This window comes from Myotis myotis, unplaced genomic scaffold (genome assembly GCF_014108235.1).
Source record: "Myotis myotis isolate mMyoMyo1 unplaced genomic scaffold, mMyoMyo1.p scaffold_m19_p_7, whole genome shotgun sequence".
Taxonomy (NCBI): domain Eukaryota; kingdom Metazoa; phylum Chordata; class Mammalia; order Chiroptera; family Vespertilionidae; genus Myotis; species Myotis myotis.
Window position 1 is genome coordinate 67,060,697 of NW_023416379.1, and position 15,588 is coordinate 67,076,284.

At 37.5% G+C, this 15,588-nt stretch overlaps 1 protein-coding gene across 3 annotated transcripts in view; it reads left to right on the plus strand.

Moving 5' to 3' along the window:
- The window catches only part of LMBRD1 (LMBR1 domain containing 1), a 79,575-nt gene that overhangs the window by 39,810 nt on the left and 24,177 nt on the right, over positions 1 to 15,588 (plus strand). For all 3 annotated transcript variants that reach the window (XM_036317319.1, XM_036317318.1, XM_036317320.1), the window contains exons 7-9: positions 368 to 441; positions 10,541 to 10,666; positions 11,233 to 11,385. In XM_036317319.1, the coding sequence (XP_036173212.1) occupies positions 368 to 441; positions 10,541 to 10,666; positions 11,233 to 11,385 (353 nt within the window). The remainder of the gene's footprint in view (positions 1 to 367; positions 442 to 10,540; positions 10,667 to 11,232; positions 11,386 to 15,588) is intronic.

Genomic DNA, 15,588 nt, shown 5'->3' on the forward strand with positions numbered 1-15,588 from the left:
GGTCAGTGGCTTTCCTGTGTAGGTCTGCTATGGAGAAAGGCCAGAAAATTTTTTGCTACCTTTTGAGTATCTAATATTTTGCAGATTTTGTGTTAGGCTCCAAAATTAGTGCTCTTCCTCTTTAATTTTAAGCAGTGAAGGAAAGGAAATCTTAGTCTGAAAGATTGTTTACAAATCAATTTGTGAAGAGATATTTAAAAACACTTTTCTGCACTTGGAGTTTAGTACTTTGAGGAAGAGGGAATACATATTATTATTTCAGAATGTGTAACAAACCCACTTTTTATATTTTTATATTGGTTTGCTGAATATAAACATTTAAATAATATATATCTACTTTTTTAACAGTGTTTTTTTCCCTTTGCAGATGGTTTAGCTGCCTTGTCATTTTCCATTAGTTCTCTGACCTTGATTGGAATGTTGGCAGCTATAACTTACACAGTAAGTATTATGGTGATAATTGAGTTAAAATCAGAGAATCACTTTATGAAGCAGTTGTTTTTACCTTAGTCATATAAAGGGTGGAACAAAAGTAGATTTACAGTTGTGAGTAAGCAAACAGAGTTTATTCTTGTATTGTTATTTATTTATCAACAAGAGGCCCGGTGCACGAAAATCGTGCACTTGGGGGAGGGGTCCCTCAGCCTGGCTTGCACCCTCACAGTTTAGGAGCCCTCGGGGAATGTCTGACTAACGCGTTAGCCTATGGACTGGACCTAAGCCATCAGTTGGACATCCTTAGCGCTGCAGCAGAGGCAGGAGAGGCTTCTGCCACTACTACTATGCTCACCAGCCATGAGCATAAGTTAAAGGGCAAACCCTGTGGGAGCGCACTGACCACCAGGGGGCAACTCCTGCATTGAGTGTCATCATAGTGACTGGTCATTCCACCGTCGGGCTGAAACTGGCTCTCTCACATCCCCCAAGGGATCCTGGACTGCAAGAGAGCGCAGGCCAGGCCGAGAGACCCCACTAGTGCACGATTGGGGCTGGGGAGGGATCGCGGGAGGACTCCAGGGCATGTCCGGCCTGTCTCACTCAGTCCTGATCAGCCGGACCCCAACAGCAAGCTAACCTACTGGTTGGAGCATCTGCCCCCTAGTGGTCAGTGCATGTCATAGCTACTGGTCAACCAGTTGACTGCCCCCTGGTAGTCATTGCACATCATAGCGAGCAGTTGAGCAGTCTTAGCATATCATTAGCATAGTATGCTTTGATTGGTTGAATGGCCGACCGGACTACTGGACACTTAGCATATTAGGCTTTTATTATATAGGATTATTATATTTTCTATATGAACGACTGTATACCTACTTTTGCCCCATCGTATATTGTGTTCAATTTCTGTTTTTTTCTTTAATATTTTAGTGCTTCTTTCTTCATTTTTCTTGAGTTTACTTAAGAGGAAGGTTAATTTTGAACTACTTAGTCACAATCATTTTATCTATGTTTGTGAAAGTTACTATTCAGAAACAAACATTGTAAGTTGTGAACCTTAAAGGTTATAGTATATACCATGCCATAATAGATTTAGTGATTTATTAGCATATTAGAATTCTGGACCATAGATCAGCAACTGTTACTGATTCAGTAGATTTATCCTACTTGGGGGTATAGGACTTTTAAAATCAGATATTTTACATAACTTGATATTTTCCTAGTATATAGAAGCTAATCTTATACTCTCAGAGACTTTGATTTTTTTCAGTCTTCCTAGAAATGGTAAGGTAAGAATTATAATAGGCCGACAAACTTGCATATAGACTGCTCTTTGAGGTTTTCTTCTTTTCTCAAATTATAAAGGAAGAGCCAATAATAAATGCTTCTTTAGCTATCTTCTGAGAGTTGTGCAGGAAGCTTTAAATATCTGGAATCTTTCCAGATGGATAGACAGATAAACATTATTTAAATAACACTACAAGATATGCTCAAAACTCAGTGGAAGAATATTTTGTTACCAAACCACAGTCTGGCCAACTTTACTATCTAGTTTCTAGTGTGTAAAGAGAGGAAGAAGGGTAGGCTAGAGGGGACTCTGTTTAAGGAGGCAGCATAGTGTACATAGCTGAGCACTAATCATGAATGTCTTTATGTAAGCAAACATTGAACCCTAGCTTTTTCATCTGTAAAAATGGGTCAATCATACACAAACTTTATTAAAAACTAGTTGAAAATCAACTATTTATAGATAAATGGTTTAATTACAGATAGGTGGTTAATAGTACTAGTTAGTAGTTGTCTCCTAACATTATATAGATGCTTGAGAAATGAGCTTTTCCTGGTGGAACATGGAAGAGGATACAAATTCATGCGAAGCAGAAAGGTTTCATTTTAATTAAGGTACCAAAAGAGGGAAGTTAATACTTAGCATACTTTAACCCTAAGTAAAAAGCATTAATTATTAAAGGTATAATCATGTCTGTTATAGAATCTGTAACTGTTAGTATTGAAATTTGAGATGTTTTTGTAATGTATATGTCAGTCAAGTGTGAATTTCTTAGATGTGCATTATTGTTTAGTTTATAAACTAGTTGATTATTTAAATTTTACCAAGATTATACCCACTGTACCATGTCTTAAGGAATAGCCAAATAATTGGCCACTCAATTTTAGAAGAACAATGTGAAGCATATTAATTAGTCTTCCTATTGTTTTCAGCTTAAAAAAGAGAGAGAGAACTCATGGGCATATGGACTTCCATGTACAACAATATGGTGATTACGGGGGGAGTGGGATGGATGGAGATGGAAAAGGTCATATAGGGAATAAATGGTGATGGAAAAAATAAAATAAAGAGAATCTTTTTTAAATAAAAAAGAAAGAAACCTCTGGGCACAGATATTTATGTATATACTTTAATTTTTGGTGCCATTAAGTGGGGAAATGTTGAATAATGATATTTTTATAAAAAATGTAATATGTGGACACTGAGTTGCCTATAAAAGCAGTGACTACTGAACTTATTATATACACTTAACAGTCAAAAACTGAACATGTGCTATTTATGAATTTTATTTGTGTTTGTATCTGTATATGTTTTCCTACATACATCCTATATAATAATAGAGGAATATGCAAATTAGCCAGAATGCCATAACATCACAACTGCTCAGCAGGAGGCATGCACAGCGGGAGCAGGTGGGCGGGGACTGCCATCACCAGTAGAGCCTCTTGCATAGCCCAGTCCGGGGCGCCCCCGGCGGAGGCAGACCCCACGCGCCCAGCCCAGAGGCCGCCTGGCCTGGGGGTGGCCCCTGGCTTTGCTATCTTGAGTTTGTGGTTTCCAAGGAAACAGCCAGAAGGGATGATAAACCCTCCCCAAACGGCTCAGCTGGCACCTAAGCGGTGGCTTCCTTTAAATTGAGCCTTTCCCGCAGTGAATGACCCCAACCCTCCTTGGATCAGGCAGGTTCCTGTGGAGTGCAATCTCCACACAATGCAACGGGGGCCCCAGTTTCGTCCCTGGCAATTTCATGCACTTTAGCTCGGGGTAGCGGGGAAGGAATGGAAAAGGCATCACGCAGGGCAGCTCTGGCAAGCAAGCAGAAGGAAACCATGTCTGGCAGACATTCCCCTGCCACCCCCTTCAACGTGTAAGAAGAATCAAATAAACCAATACAATCACTCCTCCCCTGCCCTGGGGGGATCTGGGACTAAGGGGTGTCCGCCCAGGCATTGCATACCTGTTTCCCACCCCCTTCATCCAAATTGACAGGTTAGGGGGTTAAAGGGAGGAGAAGGAGCCTCGCAGGAAGAGGATCCCTGGAACCACACCCCTGCCCTCCCTCCGGACCTGACCTCTCAGAGCGCAGGACCTGACCCCGCCCCCAGCAGATTTGCATATCCCAGACCCTCTGGTGCTTCCACGTCTTCTCTGTCTCCCAGCCGCTGATCTTCACTGTCTCCTACCCCAGAAGTACTCTGTCCTCCCAGCTTTCCATCTTTATAGCCTAAATGCATGGTGGGCATAGTTGCTTCTCCGTGGATTTTATTTGATAAGAACCCAGCGAAGTCGCTTAGCAACTGAGCTGCTCAGACTACTTGGCTTTGATAGCAAAGCAATCTTATTCTTTTATTTTTTTTAAAATAGACTTTTATTGATTTCAGAGAGTAAGGGAGAGAGAGAGAGAAACATCAATGATGAGAGAGAATCATTGATCAGCTGCCTTCTGCACACGCTCTACTGGGGATCGAGCCTGCAACCCAGGCATGTGGCCTTGACCAGAATCGAACCTGGGACCCTTCAGTCCTCAGGCTGAAGCTCTAGCCACTGAGCCAAACCAGCTAGGGCAAGCAGTCCTATTCTTAAAGACTTGATTTTTGTCATAAACAAGTGGATTTGAATAATATCAAACCAATATACATTTTTTAATGAAATGTCTCTTCATTTCTACTAATGAAATTCTACCTTAAAGCTTATGTTGTATAAACTATACTAATAAAAGGGTAATATGCTAATTAGACCAGACCTCTTCTGGACATCCATCCTGATGTCCTTCCACACAAAGCCACGGTGGTGGGGGCCGAGGAAGAGGCAGTTAGGGGCGACCAGGTTGGCAGGGGAGGGCAGTTAGGGGCGATCAGGCCAGCAGGGGAGGGCAGTTGGGGCGACCAGGCTGGCAGGGGAGCAGTTAGGGGCGATCAGGCCAGCAGGCAGAGGTGGTTAGGGGCTATCAGGCAGGCAGGCAGAGGTGGTTAGGGGTGATCAGGCAGGCAGGCAGGTGAGCAGTTAGGAGCCAGTGGTCCTAGATTGCGAGAGGGATGTCCGACTGCCGGTTTAGGCCTGATTCCTGTGGGCCTAAACATCCCCCGAGGGGTCCCGGATTGGAGAGGGTGCAGGCTGGGCTGAGGGACCCCCGTGCACGAATTTCATGCACCAGGCCTCTAGTTTTATATAAAATGTAAAGTGATAAATTGAAAATTCAAAAATAGAAATAAGTAGAGCAGTAGTTCTCAATAATCTTTGAAGACACTCCCTTTTAAAAATCAAATTTCTCAGCCTTCCAGGTGATACAGATGCTCCTGTATTTTAGGTACCACTATAAAAAAGGTCCCTGTATTACCTAAGTGGTTGAGCATCAACCTATGAATTAGGAGGTCTTGGTTCAGTTCCCAATCAGAGCACATGCCCTGGTTGATGGCTCCATCCCCAGTAGGGGGCATGCAGGAGGCAGCTGATCAATGATTCTCATCGTTTATGTTTCTCTCTCTCTCTGACATCAATAAAAATACATTTTTTAAAAAAAGTCTCTGCCCATGCTTTCATATTTAATGAGAGAAGTTTTATAGACTTTTATAAATAATTTAAAATCATCACTTTTCTGCATACAGAACAAGGAAAATATAAGCAAGTAAACTGGAAATGTATTCCTAAAACTTGACATTTGTAATATGAATCTTCTGAATCACTTTTTTGAATTGGTTATTCATGTCCATGATTTATTATACAAGATTGTCTTTTATGCTATCAAGAGAATTGATGATACAGCTTTTCTTAAGAGCTACACGCTTGTCACTGGGATTTTCTCCGAAGCTGCTAACAAAACTGTTGTATAAATTTAAGCTTTTCTTCATTGTTGTTTTGCAGTTGTTTCTTATTTTGCCATGTGAAAGGCTATCTTTTTGCATTTACCTATCTAACTAGCAAAATGGCTTATACTTTGAGTATCTTCCTTTCTTAGGCCCATAAAATTATTGACTGTTGCTTTGCAAGAAAATATAGAATTATGATCATTGTTCTAGTTAATATTTGCCTCATTATTTGCTCCTTTGTTCATTTCCCCTTACACACTAACTTTTTGTTCCAATATCAAATCATAGTACTATCTTAGAAGACATTTAAAGTGGCAATAGTTGTACCAAGAACGCAGTAACCAACGAAGTAACTATATTGTAACCAGCTATGACCATATTTGTGAATATGCTAGTATGACAACTATGTATGACTTCTGCCTAGCCAATGAATATAAGATGCATCCAAATTTCACTGATGTGAGAAAATAGAGATGTTTTAGAATTAGTGAATATTTACCAGTAGAAGGGAAATCTTATTGAGTACATGTTAAATGAATTGTTTCATTAGTCATTTTAGCAAACATGTACTTGAATAATAGTAGTTACAAGTATACGCAAGACATTTATTCAGCTTAACAGCAGTGCTTGGTGTTGATTCTTTGCAATAATCCAAAGCTCACAAGTTGGAAAACATCATCCTAGATAGAGCAGAGATATGTAGGGAAAAGTTGCTTTTCTAAACTAGACAGTGTAAGAAAGTATTATAAATATTTGTAGTTTATATGTAGTCCTTCAAAATAGTTTGTATTTTAAAATACAGATGGTTATTTATTTTTGGAAGTTGAAACAAATAAAATTGGAGGCAATTTTGGGCATTATGGATGACCTAAAAGCATTTTAAGTAATGTAATCTCTTTAGCCTTGTTGATTTCCTAGTAATTCACTAGAGGGCAGTAGTAAGCAATAAAAGTTTTGTTTCTGAACAGGAGATAGCCTTTTCATACATTCCCCCCCCCCCCCCCAAATAAGTCTGAGGTTGAATTGAAAAGATTGTGATTAAAGATCTTAAAGTTGTGTTGATGAAATGTTTTGTATAATGCGTTATGTCAAGCTTATCATAATCTAAATCTTATAGTTAAATTTCCAGGTAATTATTGAAACTTAAACATGCAATCCAAAAACAAGCTAAAAGCTAGTCAACCAAAACCATGACTATTTCTTTTACTTGCTCTCTTCAGACAATTAAAAATTCTTTAAAAAAATGCTGTATTCTGATTCTATGTTACCACAAGGTATTTTCAAGGACATATTTTTTTTTTTTCTAAAATCGATTACATTAAGCTTTTTAGAAATTCAGTTCAGCTTTCTAATAAATATATGAATTTCATGTAAGGAAACAAGTTCTTATGAATAAAGAATTCATTTAAAATGATTTTTGGTTAAATATTATCTCAAATTATTTTATCAATTTAATAAATGCTTGTTATTGGAATAAAGGTAGGGAAAAAAGAATTGAGTAGTCCTTACATCCTAAATGGGGTACTGCAGTTGTTACTAGTGTGGATGAGGAGTCTGTATTTTTCCAAGTGATTCTGATTAGCCAAGTTTGGCAGATCTAATGATAAAACAATTATACAGATTAATAATGTTGATGAACAGTGTTATATATTACTAGAGGCCCAGTGCGCGAAATCGCGTGGCCCTGCCCACCTGCGCATGCCTTGCCTTGCTTGCAGCCCCACCCATCTGCTCGTGCCCCGCCCACCCACCTGCTGCCCTGCCATGCTCATAGCCCCACCCACCTGCACGCACCTGACTGCACTCGCCTCACCGCACCCACCCGCGGGACTGAGACCTGCCGCGCCCCAGGACCCAGACCCACCACCCCCATGACCGAGACCCGCTGCACATGAGACCCATCAGTGCACCTCCTGGTGACTGGTCGTTTGGTTGTTACGGCGTCATGGCCATGGCTTTTTATAATATAGATAATTGAGTTATAAGCAAGGCACATTTACAAGTTAAGGAAGGTTTTCAGACATGGTGTAATGAAGCTGAGCCTGAAGGGCATTGAAATTTGCTAATGAAGTAAGGTGAGGAAATAGGCATTCTAAATGAGGGTACTGTATGTACTAAAGTGTGGATGCTGGATAAAGCCTGAAGTAATGTAAAATTGGAGTGTTTTAAGAACAGTGAATAATACAGAGGTGTGACATAAGGTTGGTAGGGCTTTGTATGCCAGGATTAGATAATTGGTCTATTCACAAGTCCAGTAATTCTACCTTTCATTGAAAAACAATACCAAATAACTATTCAAACAATCTTGGATGAAATTCTGACATGTAAAAATGTAGATCAACAAAGTAGATTTGCTCTAGAAAAGTAGCAGCAGGTCCCTGCATCACTCACTACCTGCCTTCCTCTCTCCTGTTGTGGCCCTAAAGACACCTACCCAGAATCCTAGGAACTACTCCCAGAGCACTTTGAAAACTACCCTTATTAGTCCTTGAGGATGTTAATTAGAGGAATGGTATAATCTGACTTGAGTGTTAGAGAAAGATCACATTGGATTATGTTACAGAAGATGAATTTGTAGAAAGTGAGACCAACAGACCAATGTACAGAATTTAGATGACCTGCATTTGACAGTGGACTCTAAATAAGGGCCACTTTGCTTCCCAGACATGGGAAACAAAAGAAAAAAATAAAGAAATGGGACTACATGAAACTAAAGAGTTTTTGCACAGTGAAGGAAACCATTAACAAAACAAAGACAACCTATTGAATGGAAGAACGTATTCGCCAATACATCTGATAAGAGGCTAATAGCCAAAATATGTAAGGAACTCATACAATTTAACACTAAAAAAACCCTAACAATCCAATTAAAAAAAATGGGCAGAGGAACTGAGTAGACATTTACCCAAAGAGGACAAACAGTTGGCCAATAGACATATAAAAAAATCATCAGGGAAGTGAAAATTAAAACTGCAATGAAATATCACCTCACAACTGTCAGAATGGCTATTATCAATAAATCAACAAACAAGTGTTGGCAAGGATGTGGAGAAAAGGGAACCCTTGTGTTCTGTTGGTAGGATTGTATATTGGGTGCAGCGTTTATGGAAAACAGAATGGAGGTTCCTCAAAAAATTAAAAATAGAACTACCATATGAGCCAGCAATCCTAATTTTTGGTATGTATCCAAAGAATTCCAAAAGTAATTTGAAAAGACATATGCACCCCTATGTTGATTGTCCCATTATTTATGATAGTGAAGATAAGGAAGCAACCTAAGTATCCATAAAGATGTGATGTGTGTGTGTGTGTGTGTGTGTGTGTGTGTGTGTATATATATATATATATATATATATATATATATATATACACACACACATACATATACATGAACAAAGTAGATTTGCTCTAGAAAAGTAGCAGCAGGTCCCTGCATCACTCACTACCTGCCTTCCTCTCTCCTGTAGTGGCCCTGAAGACACCTACCCAGAATCCTAGGAACTACTCCCAGAGCACTTTGAAAACTACCCTTATTAGTCCTTGAGGATGTTAATTAGAGGAATGGTATAATCTGACTATATATATGGAATGGAATGTTGGCCATAAAAAAGAATGCAATCTTGCCATTTAAGACAACATGGATAGACATATAGGGTATTACGTGAAGTGAAATGTTAGAGACAGATACCATATGATTTCACGTATATGTGAAATCTAGAAAACAATATAAACAAACAAAACAGAAACAAACTCATAGATACAGAGAACATTTTGATGGTTGCCAGATGGAATGGGTGATAGAGGGGAAGGGATTTAGATGTTTAAATTGCCAGTTATATAAGTAGTCTCTGGGATATAAGGTACAGCACAGGGAATATAATCAGTACTATTGTTATAACTATATATGGTGTCACAAGGGTACTAGCTATCGATGTGATCACTTTATAAGTTACATAAATGTCTAACCACTATGTTGTAAACCTGAAACTAATGTAATATTGCATGTCAACTACAATTGAAAAAATTTTTAAAATAAATATTTAAAAATACAAAAGATTAAAAAATAAGGCCCCTGTTGTGAATATTGACTAGAGCAGCATATTTCTTGGGAAATAGTATTGAGTACTCAGGTTAGTATATTTAGGGACCCAAATCCTTCCAACACAAAATAACATATAGAGGGTAAAAATAAGCCTAATTTGGAGGTGATTGGGAGGACAGGGGATTTACTTAAATTGGGTTTAATGAAATATTTTTGCCTTGGCATCTGGTTGAAAAACTAATATCGTACTGGCCTTGTGTTCAAATGATATGGAGAATTGGTAATAGTCTATAATAATAATAAAAGCATAATATGCTAACTAGACTGGACGTCCTTCTGGATCAGGGGTTCTCAACCTGTGGGTCGCGACCCCTTTGGGGGTTGAACGACCCTTTCACAGGGGTCGCCTAAGACCATCGGAAAACACATATATAATTACATATTGTTTTTGTGATTAATCACTATGCTTTAATTATATTCAATCCGTAACAATGAAATTGGGGCTCACCACAACATGAGGAACTGTATTAAAGGGTCGTGGCATCAGGAAGGTTGAGAACCACTTTTCTGGATGAAGCCGGGGCTGCGAGGCAAGCCCGGGTCCCGGGTGCCTGCTGGCGGCCTGAGGGAAGCCCGGGTGCCGGCGGCCGGGGAAGGAAGGCCTACTCTTGCACAAAATTCGGGCCTCCAGTCATTACATAATACCACATATATATCAGACTCTTACATGTTGTGTTACTTTTTTTGAAAAATGGCATTTTTACCTGAAAATTATGTCATATATAGGGTGTCCCCCCCAAAAAAATGTATACACACACTTTAAATAATTATAAAACCAGTGTTTATTAAAATGCATTTCATTTTCAAAATTGAGCTGTCAGCTGTTAAAGTGTGTATACAGTTTTGGGGGGGACATCCTGTATTTAAAATAATATTACTAAATCACATTTTAATTTTGCTTTTTAGGCCTATGGCATGTCGGCATTACCTTTAAATCTTATAAAAGGCACTAGAAGTGCTGCTTATGAACGTTTAGAAAACACTGAAGACATTGAAGAAGTGGAACAACACATTCAATCAATTAAATCAAAAGTGAGTTGGTATTTTATTATAATTGGGAAGCATCAAATTACTTTGTCTTTGAGCTGCTTTCTGATGTGACTTAGACTTTGGCAAACATTTTTGACATTGAATTGTTTTGTAACATATCCTTCAAAAACCAGGCCCATATTTATTTATTTTTACTTTATTTTTTAAAATATATTTTTATTGATTTCGGAGAGGAAGGGAGAGGGAGAGAGAGATAGAAACATCAATTATGAGAGAGAATCACTGAGTGGCTGATACCTGCAATGTCCCACACGGGATCGAGCCCGCAACCCTGACTGAGAATCGAATGGTGACCTCCTGGTTCATATGTCAACACTCAATCACTGAACCACACCACTGTGACCACACATTCACAGTTTGATGTTGACCTTGGTACATATATGTGCATTGTCACATTAAAATTGTTCGTTATTTTCTATTTGTAAATTTGCCTAAGGAGTCAAACCCAACCTAAAGAAGTTTCATTGCTTGATCTGCTAAATCTGATAGATTACTTTATTAAAACCTTAATGGTAAAAACTGTTTCATTTTTGTTCTGTTGTTTGCAGAGCAAAGATGGTCGACCTTTGCCAGCCAGGGATAAACGCACCTTAAAACAACTTGAAGAAAGGTTACGAACGCTTAGGAAAAGAGAAAGGCGCTTAGAATTCATTGAAAACAGCTGCTGGACAAAATTTTGTGGCGCTCTGCGGCCCCTGAAGGTAAATGGGTTTTTTAAAATTATGCTGTCACTCTTCTTCCAAGTTTATATTGTACCTGTCAGAGAAGTTGAGTTCTGCTTCAGAGGCAATACAGCATGGTGCTCAAGAGCATTTTGGAGTTAAAATAATCTGGTTTTAATCACAGCTCTTTCATTTGGTAGTTTGGGCAAGGTGCGTACCCTCTCTGGACTTCATCTACTCATGTGTAATGCAAATGTTATATCAACACAGTTGTTAAATTTAAGTTAAAATATAGATAAGTAATGTAAGCCTATTTTGTTAATTTGTACTTTCTATAAATAAGAAATCTGGGACTCACAATAAAATTTAGGAGCCCTAACTGAAAAGTAATAGACTTTTTTTATCGTTAGATGATACGTGGCGAAAACTATGTAAAAAGGTATTATTTGAGATGGAAAACCATTACTTTTTTTGGGTGGGGGCATTATTTGCTAGCCTTGAATTCTTGGAAGTACGGTACCTAAACATAAGTATCTAAATTGAGGCCCTGGCTGGGTAGCCCAGTTGATGAGAGCATCATCCTGATATGCCAAGGTTGGGTGTTCAATACTTTATCAGGGCACATACAAGAAACAGCCAATGAAATGCATACAAATAACTAGAGGCACAAATCAGTGTTTCTCTCTCCCTTTCTCTTTCTTTCTAAAATAAAAATAAATAAAGCTATGCTTATTTTAAATAAATAAATTGAATTAAGGTGATCATAATATGACCCTGAGTCTAAAAAGTAACTAGAACTGCTGGCCACAAATTTCTATATGTGCTCATTCTGTATTTGGCATTTCAAACACCAGGGCTTTGTATACCATAAGTGTACAATGCCAGTTGTAATTCAGAAAGTGCAGTGCATAGACTGTTTTGAGTACAGTTGGGCAAAACGAAGCTAGAAAATGGTTTTTGGCTAAATTTTTTAAAAAGATGTTTTATAGAACCCCCTCAGAGATCAGTCAGGTTGAGTTCTAATTGCTGCTTTGTCTTCCTCTTATAATTAAAAAGGAAGTGAGGAAATGCAGGGACTGCTCACCCCAAAACTCCTCTTTTAAAGAGTTTCTCAAAAATTACCCTGTTACAACATGGAGGGACCTGGAGAATATTATGCTAAGAGAAATAAGCCAGTCAGAGAAAAGACAAGTATCACAAAATCTCACTTATATGTGGACTCTAATGAACAAAATAAACTGATGCACAAAAAAGATCCAGAGACATTGAAGCATGCAACAGATTGAGGTATTTCAGAGGGAAGCGGGGAGAGAGGGGAGGAAGAGATTAACAATGAATTTATATGCATAGCAGTGGACAGACAATAGTGCTAGTGGTGGGATGGTCTGGGAAGGGGACTGGAACAGGGTGGATGGAGGGAGTCAGTGGGGGGATGGAGGAAGGAAAGGGGCATCTGTAATACTTTCAACAATAAAGATTAAAAAAACCAACATAATCAGTTCTATGTATCATGAGTTTAAACTTCTGTTAGAATACTTTGTTTTTAATTCACCCTAATCCTTTTTTCCAAAGAGATTTGTCTTATAGTAGGAAAGGTTTGATGAAGCCTTCCCCAACCTTATCTTACTTTTAAATTGTAGCTTCTTATAAATATTTATAACCAATTTGTAACATTAACTGTCTTGTTTTAAACATGCTGTATGTTCCATTTCACTGAACATATGCTTAGAGGGATTGATTTTACCAAATATAGGTTCTATATATAGAACATCTACATCACCCCAAAAAGCTACTTTGTCTCCCCCTGCTTCCTTGAGCACAGACCCCAGACAACCACTAATGCCCTTTTGTCTCTATACTTTAGTTTTATGTGTTCTATAATTTTGTATAAATGAAATAAAAATGTATAATCTTTTAACAGTTTATAGGGGAGTGTATAGTTTTTTTGTCTGGCTTCTTTGGCTCAGCATTATGTTTTTGAGATTCATCCATGTTGTTGCATTTTTTTAAAAAGTGGTTCGTTCTGTTTTATTGGTAATTAGCATTCCAGTGCATATCTATGTCGCAATTTGTTTATCCACTTATCTGTTAGTGGATTTCAGTTGTTTCCACTTTGAGACTATTATGAATAATGCTGATGTAAACATTTGTGCATAAATCTTTGTGTAGATATGTGTTTTCATTTCATTCATGTTTTTTCTTGGGTAAATACCTGAGTAGAATTGCTGGGTCTAATGTTCAACATAGGGTTAAGTTTATAAGAAACAGACAAAATATTTTCTAAAGTGGTTGTACCATTTTGCATTCCTATAGCAATATATAAGATTGCTAATTTCTTCATATTCTTGTCCACTGTTTGCAATCGTTTTCCTAATGGATATGTAATAGTAATTTGCATTTCCCTGATGACTAATGATATTGAACATCATCTTATATTCTTATTGGCTATTTACTTATATATCTTCTCTAAAATGCTTGTTTGGCCATTTTAAAAATTAGGTTTTTGTTTTATGAGTGAATTACAAAAATTCTTATGTATTCTGGATCAAGTACTTTGTCTCCTAATTTATGGCTTTTTTGTTTTGTTTTGTTTTTTTAACACTGTCATTCAAAGAAATGTTTTTAAAACCTTTATAGAAAACATTTTATCCTATATTTTCTCCTAGAAATTTTATAGCTTTAGCTCTTGTATTTAGGTTTGTGGCCCATTAAAAATTAATTTTATGGGATGGTATGACCTATGGGTCAAGGCTTATTTTATTTTCCGTATGGACATCACCATTTTTTTTTCTCAAGACTATTCTTTGCACTTTGAATTTCCTTGGCAATTTTGTCAGATCAATTGATTATATATATGTGTGTGAGGGTCTGTTTTGGACTCTGACTTTGGCTTCATTGATCTATATGTCCTTATGCTAAAACTTTATTACTGGAGCATTCAAATCAGTCACGAAATCAAGTAGTGTAAATTCATCAGTTTTGTTTTCCTTTTTCAGAATTGTTTTAGCTGTGCATAACCTTTGCATTTCCATATACATTTTAGAATCAACTCATAATTTCACAAAACACCCACAAGAATTTTTATTGGTATTACTTTGAATCTATAGGTAAACTTGGAGATCATTGATATCTTAATATTGAATCTTCCAATTCATGAACATATCTATTCATTTATTTATGTTATCTTAAATTTCTCCCAGCAGTCATTTGTAGTATTAAGTGATTAGGCCTTGCAAATATTTTGCTAAATTTATCTATAAGTATGTCTTTATTTATATTTTTACAAATGATTTTGTTTAATTTTAATTCTCAATCATTTGTTGCTATTATGTAGAGGTTTGCTTTTATACATTGTACTTGTATCATGCAACCTTGGCTTTAATATTAGTTTCTAGTAGTTTTATAGATTCCTAAGGGATTTTTAAGTACATGATCAGATAAGCTGCTAAAAGATAGTTTTACTTTGTTCTTTCAAATATAAGATTTTCAGTTGCTTTTTTTCTCTTACTGCACTGGCTGAAACCTCCAATACAGTTTATTATTTATTCATTTTGCTGTATAAGTGTGTCATTCCTGATACTGATCTAAATTCTTACCTATCTTTCCATTATCTAGTTCCAATTTAGGAATAATTAGTAATAGGGATTCCTGAAGGGAATATCTGGGGATACAAAATTACTGTTATGTATTTGAAGGGTTAACATGAATGCCAAGAGATAAATGCTGCTTTTTTTGCTCAAATGAAATATGAAAATAATTTATTATTCATTACTACTGTGTTTGTCCACAGTTGATGTAATTCAGAAATAGGAAGCCACATGCTATTAGTGCTTTTTTTTTTTTTAATAATTCTTTATTGTTGAAAGTATTACATATGTCCCCTTTCCCCTGCCCTCCATTGACCTCCTAGAGTCCTCCCCCCACCCCCAGGGCCTTCACCACCCTATTGTCTGTGTCCATGGGTTATGCATATATGCATACAAAGTCTTTGGTTGATTACCTCCCTCCCCTCCACCCTCCTCCTCCTTCCCTCCTAAATTCCGCACTCTGTTCCATGCTTTCATGTCTCTGAATCCACTCTGTTCATCAGTTTATTTTGTTACTGAGTTTCCACATACGAGTGAGATCATGTGATACTGTCTTTCTCTGACTGACTTATTTCATATTGGTACTTTTAAACATTAGCATCTAAGTAGTCCTTGTGGAAGAAGGTAGAAACAGGTCCATTCACCCCTTTTCAGT